A 9,590-nucleotide genomic window follows, 5' to 3' on the forward strand; every position below is an offset into this window, starting at 1 on the left:
ATTTATCATAGCACATACATATACCCAATTCACTTCCTCTACGAAACTAATTAGCCTAACACATAAATTACGAAAAGCGACCAGAAGTAATACCCAAAATGCAGTCCTTAGTAGTTGACTTGTCTAAATGGCCCAGTCATAAAGGCTATTGTATGAACATAGTTATCGTCTAAACCGATGGCAAGAGTTGCTAGTGGTTTTAAAAAGAAGTTAGGTTGATATTTTACAACTATATAGAAATACTCCATATTTTTGAGTAAAAAATAATAAAAATAAGTATCTAATATTGATCATCATAAAAAAAATGCCATCTCCATGCAACAGAGTAAATATCAAAGAGCTAAATTTATAATTTATACTTTTATATACGTACTTTATACTTTTATGTTGATGATTCTATTTATCCAATATGAAACAGCAAAAGTGATTTAAGTGGTTCATTGCTAAGGATACTTTTATAAACAGTAAAATTTAAAGGAGTACACTCCATTCTTCGGGGCAAGTCGACAGACATCTGGACGTATTGCCATGGCTATGTGTTTAAAATGCGGTTGATTAAGCTTAAAAAAATAAATTTGGACCTTTTATATTTATTAGATTTTTTTGAAAATTACAAATAAAGTTAGATCTTATAGGCTTCCGTTTTTGTGTAGGATAGCCTTTACATTAGTTCTTATTAAAGTATCCAGAAACAAGCCATTGACAGCAATGAAATTAAAACTTTTGATCAACAGATATCGGTCCATATAGATGTAGTTAAATAATGACACTGAACTTGTTTTCATTGTGCAACGATTGAATATCATTGGATCCAACTACAAAAAAAAGAAAAGTATTTCATTAAATTTTTATTAAAGTCTGTCGAAAGAACTCACCAATATTTCTCTTTCACAAAATGAACGTTTCGACAATCGACGTAATTCAAGGATATAAAGACGATCAACTATTCTGCATTCCATTTTAAAAATATCTCGTGTCATTAAGATAATTCGAAGCATATTTGAACTGAACCAAAAAACCACAATTACTTCAACTAAGTTATGCACACAAGTGGAATCCCTACAATTCTCAATAAAGAACCCGCATGCGAAAGTTACCGCAATAAGTTCACCGATTAACCTGGCGGTGTGAATTAGCCAACAAAGTTGATCTATATTGCTACGTATTTCTACTAACTTTTTCAAATATTCTAAACAAAGAGACCAATTCAGTTCCTTTAGTACTGATTCACTTTCGAGATATTTGTCCAGACCTTCGATTAATTGGTAATGCCATATAATGGCCACATCACAAAGATACAGGGCAATCATTAAACGGCCATAAGACAGAGTTGCGGGAAGAAACAAAAATGTTTCAGAGACCATAGGAAGAAAATAAATATAAACGAGAAATTCGCGTAGAAAGTGGCACACTAGACGAATTTGATTTATACGCACTTCTTTGCCAACAAGTTTAAAGTGGCTTCTTTTCAGTTCAACAATTCTATTTATTAGATCGCAAATTTCTTTGGATCTGAAAGCCAAACACCAAGTAACATGGAGCACAGAAACATCCCGAAAAAAGGCTAGAAAAAGCACCATGCATCCAATTATAACGGCATCATTAAATTCTTGTCCCGGCAAAAACAACACGAATTCGACGAAAGCATATATAACAATATACAAGCCGACCAAAAAGTAAAAAAAACGCTTATTGACCGTTATCCAAAATTTGGATACGCCAAACAATTGTTCTTGGGATCGATATTCAAAAACATTGAGTGCAGGAATTTTAGTCAACAATTGAAGGTAGCGCCACATTGTTATACAAAGCCGAAGTTTTCTGATCTATTACTTGGAACCAACTAAGTGAATAAACTGTTGTCACTTGCTAGCAATAACAACTAGTAAATAGGTAATAAAAAGGTACTCCACTCTTGTCATTTATCATAGCTTCTATTCCGCTTCCACTGCAATTAGCCTGATGGGGGAATTTCACTTTTCTAGAGGCGCAATACATTTATGTTGTAATTTATTCAAAGTTTTTTCCAATATTCGAATGCTTTTACTCCTGTGTTAACGGACGGTTTCTAACAATACAAACTTATTTGGGAAACTCTATTGGTACTTTGACCACATTAAAATATATGTGGGGATGGTATGGTAGCGCTGTAAGGCCAGACCTACTCCCGAAGCAGCTGATCAACGAGGTGGCAATGATAGAGAAGACGAGGTGGCAAGGCAGAGTTGAAAACGAGGAGTCGAGAGAGAACGACGAACAACGTGTGTGTAAATGAAGCAATACATAATTTTGTCAAAACCTATTGTTCCGTTATTAATTACCTAATTTAATAAATAATCTACTTAATATAACAACTATTCTAATTCTTGTGGGCACCAATCCCACATATATATTATCCAATCAAATACATATGTGGGAGTAGTTGCTCAAGTGCTTCAACCTGCCTAACTTAAGTTAATTTCTCAAATCTAAGTCTGTCATCGATCCTGCGGAATGATAATTTATCTCTAAACATCCGTTAAGGCCCATTTTTCTGTACTCCCATTACATAGATTTGCAATGGAAACTTGTGGATCTAAAATTGTTGATCTAAAAGCTCTTTCAGAGCTTTTCAGCCAGTAAGCGTTCAGTTAAAGCCGGTTTTTTATACTGTTGATATATTGCGCATGCGCCACCGACTCTTGCATTTTGCATAACCTTTCAATCAGGCCCACACACACACACACATATGTACATGTGCTAAAATCGCTTTTTTGTAGAAACCTTTAACCAGAGAAACTGGTAAACTTCACTCATCGCACTTTAAAGTCTTATGCTCAATGCCATTTTACTCAGTTGGCTCGAAGACGGCGACGCGTGCGCACAACGAACCGACGGTAAATAACGCATTTGGTCGATCCAATGCAATTCAATTAATGAGCAAAAGTGAATGTGTGATTCAAACAAATATACATACAAAGAAAAACCTTAAAAATTGTATATTTATATTCATTTATCCGTTTCTGTATAGGTTTTCTATGACTACAAATACAATGGCGCTTTTTAAAATTTGCATATTTGCCTTAGCAGTGGGTAAGTAGACATATAAACTCTTCATAACCCACCATTTTTAATTGCAAATGTCAATTAGATAAAACGCATGTCATGTGTTTAACAGTTTTATTTAAATAATTTATGCCAGTGGTAATGCTCTTTTACAATACAAGCAATCAGCATCATCAAAACAACAGGAAACAAAAGTTAAACAAAATGTATGCAAAACTTCTCAGGCCACAATTAAATAACGAAAATATTATTATTTTCGCATAATATTAACAACATTAGTTTGGAACTCTCGATTATCATATTGTTATGCTCTCACAAAGGGTATTGAGAATTTTTAATACGTATTGGAATTTGGTATTTTGCATACCTTTTCTAATATCTTCTCTCATTTTTGTTTAGAGTCTTGGAAAAAACAAGATGTATTTGGGTGAATTTTAATATTAAAATTATTATTTATTAAAAAAAATTCCTTTAAAGTCAATTTTTGGCTTTGCTGTTATCTGATTTCATAGTTAAAAATAAATATTTAGATATTGTGAGATTGCCCTTTGAAATTAAATGATTAATAGATTAATACTAAAAGCTTATTATTAGTCTGAAATCTTTCTAAATCTGAAGAACTATTTTAACAATTGCTTCCTACGAACCTTGGAAAATATTCCAAATCGTATATACAATAAAGTTTCCCGTTATTCGGTCCCCAGTATTCCCGATTTCCTCGAGTTCAAGTAATAGTAAGTAATTTAATGGAAAAAAATGCTTCTGCAGAATTTTTTCTAATCTAACAGAACTGATTTTTTTCATTTAAAGAAATGTGAATTTAATTCAAGAGTACTTGCATTTCGGTGTAAACAAAATACGAGTGTGTATATATGTGTATGTTACATATATTTCCATGTATTTATTCGAGTGAATGGGTAACTACACATGTAAATCAAAAGGTAAATGCTATCCATGAGAGACATTTGAATATTGTCACACTTGTTGGTGTTGGTTATTGTGTTTTGGAATTTTGAATAGAAAATATTCGGTGGCAAATTTTTCGTCGGTCGGGGAAATTTAATTTTTGTGGCAAATTTGTACAAAATTTGTGTGTTTCCATGCAAGCTCATTTAAATTGTATATTGTTAATTTGCTGGAATCAAATGCATAAACTGGAATGTATATGTATATTGAATGAAAGGATAACTTCATCTGATGATGGGGCATGTGGGTGTAAACAAAAGTTTGTAATTATAGTAAAGTGACCATGAAATACATATATCTATATACGATTTTGCCATACGTTGGTGAAATGTGTAAAGAGAAAGGGGGGGCTCAAATTGAATTGAATTTTCAGCTAATTAGAAGCCACTCAAGCAAAAAAATAGAAAAAACAAAATTTACATTTTCCATGCAATAGGGTATTTAGTCAGAAACAATTGAAAAATGCATTGCAATTTTCGGTTTTTATAATTTTTGTAGACTTTGTTATTAAATTTAATCTATTTTAAATCTGTTTGCCAGCTCAATGAATAAGATGAAAAAAAGTGTTTAATCTCATTTGATGTTCAATGAACTTAACACGCATGTCTCACCTACTCATTTCGTTAGTCGTTCTTATTTTTTTCTGTTGCCCCCCCAACACCCCCACCAATTGGTGTCTGCGTGTATGTGACTTGAATTCAATTTTAACCCAAATGGAAAAAAAATGAAATGAAAGAGGAAAAATGTATTAACGCTTCTCAGCACATTCGAGGCACTCAATTAATCTAGTTTAACCGGACTGAAAATCAAGTCAAACCGGGACCAATGCCTGTCGTCAGAGTCTATGGCAAACTTGTTGACAAACTGTTGTCAGAGAGCGGCGTTCCGGCTGCGGGTCCAGCAACAATAAGTCACAAAACTCAAACCGCATGTTGGGCTTGACATACTAACGGGAACAAAAAACAAAAAAAAAAAAGCTCCCTGAAAAGAAATGGAGTGAAAAAATTAGAAAAAAAAAGATGAAAGTCTAACATTTATAGCCAAGGAAAAGTTAGAACTGACAAAACATGTAGGTACATATGTACATATGTAAGCAAGTTCTCAGGGCATACAGAATATTCAAATGCTCTATGAATGTAATCTGTTGTGAATTTTCTAATATATGCCACGTACTTGCTGTTTAACCAACTTTTTCTAAGAACAATTTAAATATCAAGAAAGAGAAATGACCTAAGCCCATTCAAATTCTCATTAAGTCAAGTCAGTCGCAAACCTCAAATATATTTAAATAAAAATAATTGAAATAGATATTTAGCGTTTTAAATTATTCCCACAATATTAAAAAGGAATTAAAATAATCGAATGGGGAACTCTTTGAGTTTACTTCTTTGTTACATTTTAAGGATTCGCTATTTTTTAATACACATAAAACTGAAACAGCTTAAAAACACCTTAATATAGGACAAACTTTAAATTGGTTCAAAAAAAGTCATGAAAAATCTGATTATCACCTAGAATTATACTATTCCACAACCATTTTTGATAGATTTTTGATCGATTTTTGTTAATTTTTTTTTTTAATAGAGTATTACAAAAGCTAACGAAACGCATAAAAAAGGTTGTTGAGTTTTCTCCCCACTTGTTCATGTTGTTATTTTTGGCCTGGTCCAGAGCCCGTGTATGAGACGTGTTTCAATGACAAGCGGCAGCTGCAAGAGCAACAACAGTCAACAACTTGCTGGTTGTTGTTGTTGTTGCTGTTACTTGTGTTGCTGGCGGCTTAAATGTTGCCTGACACTTTACGCACTAATTGCTCTGTGGAATTGTTTCTTTATTAACGTTTAATCGAATGTCAGCCAGTCAGCAACTTGGTGGCATTGTTGCAGCAAAAAGCAAAAAAAAAAAAAAAATTGAAATTGTCTTTTTCTTTTTCTCGATTCCCTCCTTCGTTTCCCGCACTTCTCTTTCACTGGTTTTTAGTCTGTCTGTCGCTTTCTGTTATACCATTTGCAATGCCTGAATGAAGTGGTTTACCTTGGAAATGTGTGTGTGTATGCGTGTGTGTGTGTGTGTGTGTGTGTGTGTGTGAGTGTAGTCAATGTGCAACTTGTCGGAAGTGCATGGTTATGACTTGGCTTTTTTCGTTGATTAAGATTGAATGCCATACATTTTGTTTTAAACTTGGCTTTTACTTAAAGTCAATAAGCTGGCAAAACAGCTGATGTGATTAAAAACAGCTGTTTATTAGCACTTTCACTTTTAAGGTCGTTCGCCAAAGATGTCGCAACTATGATAATAATGTATGGCCTCATAAAAACAAAAAACCAAAGAGCTAACTCCCCGTATATATGTATGTAAATGCCGGCATTCGAGCTGATATTTTATTTATTAAGTTCAGCGAAACCAGTTTATGTCTTGCCAAACAAACATAAATGAAAAACCTGTAGCTAACAACTAAAAACAAAACACAAAACAACAAAAAGAGAATCGTTTTCATTTTCTAATCTGTGTTATTATCAACTTGAACATAATTGTCTTTATTTATGCATAGTGTAAATAGCTTTTCTTCCTTTGTTTAGTAAAATATTTTATATATCCTGTACATTTAGCATAAGCTTTAACAAGTACGTACGTATATAGCATTTCGAGTCAATAATCGGATGACAAAATGTTAGTTGCTCCTTTTGGAAATAAAAGAAAAGATTATCCAGAAATACATACCAATATATAATCATAATGAATCTGAATCTTTCGAATCAAAAACATTGAATTAAGTCAAATTTTATCAATTGAAGACACAAATGAATGAAATTAATGAAATGAAACAATTACTGAAAATAATTTGCTAAATAATATTCATTTTCTGTAGAACTTTGAAATTTCGATCATAAACCAATTGGTTAGAAACCAATTCATTAGAAAAAACTTTACTTTAAGTGACTCAAAATGAAGCGTTTCAAGAGACATTATTATTTTAACATCGTCATATCTGACATCAATATTTATATTCAAATTTTCCTTACATCTTTAACTTATAGGAACCACATTAGCCCAGCACGCATTTCGAGTTGGAGCCGGTCATCCGTCTTCCCAACGCCATTTGCCCCCACGCACGCGTGATCCTGTGGGAGAGGCAGCTGTCATACCCAAACGCAAACAGTCACAGGAATATGAGCCCACCAAGCAGTGTCCAGAGGCGAACGGGTTCTATCCGGATAGTGAGCAATGTGATAAATATTATGCGTGCCTGTAAGTTGCTAAGAAACTGAATGAAATCGCAATGCAAATGCAATTTATGTCCAAGAGTCGATAAGAAAAGATATTACCATAATTTATAGGAAAGGAATTTCAATTTTTATGTAAAACTAAAGCTAGAATGAGATATCTATCTAAATGGAAAGTTGCAAAATTTAAAATCTATTTTATGACTGATTATAAATTTGGTTTGTAGACTTGTTTGGCAGTTTAAGAATATAGAAAACTATATAAGTTTTGATCTCTCTCCTTAATGTAGTTTTTCATATTTCGTTTGATTTTCAGAGATGGTGTTCACACTGAGCGCCTTTGTGCCGATGGCATGGTCTTCAATGATTACACACCCATCGAGGAGAAATGTGATTTGCCATACAATATAGACTGCACCAAGAGATCGAAATTACGTAAGTATCTGGGAAGTCGAGCTAAATTTAATTAACTTATTCTAAGTATATTTTGTCCTTTTTTTTCGAGGTTTTGTTTATTTTTACTTAATTTGTTGAATTCCTGTTTCTGTTTTGTATGCAAAGCATGTAGAATTACCGAGGGGTAAAGCTCATACTCATACTCTCTGAGTGCTGTGTATATGTAACTTATATATAGCTAAACCTGAACAAAATCAACTCATAAACGCGCATCGTGCTCGCACTTATTTGCTCGTTACTTCATCCAACGCCTTCTTTTGGTTTGCTGTTTTTTTTTCGCCTCTTTTTCTTTTGTTTCTTGTTGGTTTAAACTTATTTATTATGCAAACGGCATGCGAGGCGGTTAACCTAAATTGTTGTCGTCAATAGGTCTTTGGTCTTGAATCTTGGGGTTACGGTTTGGGCTTGGGTGCTTTGTTTTTATTTCTGTTCCATCTACTTCACGGTAGACTTCTTTTATTGCCTGATTTTATTATTTAATTTGGCTTTAAATCTTTTGAAAACAAGTGTCTTCGTTCTTATATTTTAATCTAAGAAACTTTATTCTTTCTTTGAAATTCTTAATAACTTATTTGTCATCCATTAAAAGGCATTAGAAATTCCAATTACCGTTGACTTAATAGAATGGTATACACTTTTATATAAGTATAATGCACTTATGTCTATGCACATGCAAAAGAGGAACAAAAAACACAGATGGTTGACTAGAAAGGACTATCTAACTGTTTGAATATATACATTTGTATGCTGGCATTGCTGGGCCATAAACTTACAGTCTGAAGACCATAAACAAGCCGAGGCCAAAGAGTGTAGCAAGGACACATTGGTAAAGAATATGGAGAAAAGGCAGCAAACACAAATGGCATAAACTATTCTAGGAAATGTGAAAAATATGCTTTTAAGTAAGAATAGTCTTTTTTAATTAAAAATTTAAAAGATGCAAAATAAGATTCATCTGTTGGTTTAATTTGCACAAAGTTAACGGTTCAAGGAAACAAAATGCTGGTTAGAAAATTAAGAAAGCAAACATCCTTTCGACTCATTTAGATGATGCGAAATGACCAAATGACGAATCATTATATTATGTATTAATCAGGTTTTTAAAAGTTACTGAAGTTGCTTTGATTAAATGGTTTTAATTTAATTTGCATCTGCTTTTCTTTATACAGAGACACCACAGTCTTCTCTCCATTGCCCACGCAAGAATGGTTACTTTGGCCACGAGAAGCCTGGCATTTGCGATAAGTTTTATTTCTGCGTCGATGGTAAGTTCAATATGATAACCTGTCCCGCTGGCTTGGTGTTCAATCCCAAGACTGGCATCTGCACATGGCCCGATGAAGTGGGTGTCACTGGCTGCAAATCGGAGGATATATTTGAGTTTGAGTGCCCTAAGGTGAATGAGAGTATTGCTGTAACCCATCCCCGGTATGCCGATCCCGATGATTGTCAGTTCTTCTATGTGTGCGTCAATGGGGACTTGCCTCGTCGTAATGGCTGCAAATTGGGTCAAGTGTTTGATGAAGAGAAGAAGCTTTGCGACTGGGCACGTAAAGTACCAGATTGGTAAGCTAATCTAGCTAAAAGTTTGTTTTATTTGTTACTGATTTTTACATTCTTGTCTATTGGTAGTGCTGACTGGTACAAAGATCGTTTGACTGATGCCGAGTTGGATGAATTGGAAAATCCCAAGCCAAAGACGACCACCACCAAGAAGCCACCTCGTGTACGAGGACCCTCTAGGCGTAAGCCTAAGCCAAAAGTAGTGGAGGAAGTAGAGGATACAGAAGAATAAGCGTCGACTGTTTAGCCTTAAGTAATACACTGAATGAGCATGAAAAGAACAAAAAAACATAATAAATATTTCTATTAAGCCGTATCAGAAATAGAACACAAAAA

The 9,590-nt window shown here is 33.8% G+C and overlaps 1 protein-coding gene across 1 annotated transcript; it reads left to right on the plus strand.

Annotated features, from left to right (window-relative positions):
• Positions 1 to 2,775: 2,775 nt before the first annotated feature.
• On the plus strand, positions 2,776 to 9,590 carry LOC6645174 (protein obstructor-E). Its single transcript, XM_023177258.2, has 6 exons — positions 2,776 to 2,876; positions 3,011 to 3,072; positions 7,050 to 7,260; positions 7,552 to 7,670; positions 8,861 to 9,257; positions 9,324 to 9,590. The coding sequence occupies exons 2-6, from the start codon at positions 3,018 to 3,020 to the stop codon at positions 9,484 to 9,486; spliced, it is 945 nt and encodes a 314-aa protein (XP_023033026.1). The 5' UTR covers positions 2,776 to 2,876; positions 3,011 to 3,017; the 3' UTR covers positions 9,487 to 9,590.

This window comes from Drosophila willistoni (assembly GCF_018902025.1).
Source record: "Drosophila willistoni isolate 14030-0811.24 chromosome 2R unlocalized genomic scaffold, UCI_dwil_1.1 Seg167, whole genome shotgun sequence".
Lineage (NCBI taxonomy): Eukaryota > Metazoa > Arthropoda > Insecta > Diptera > Drosophilidae > Drosophila > Drosophila willistoni.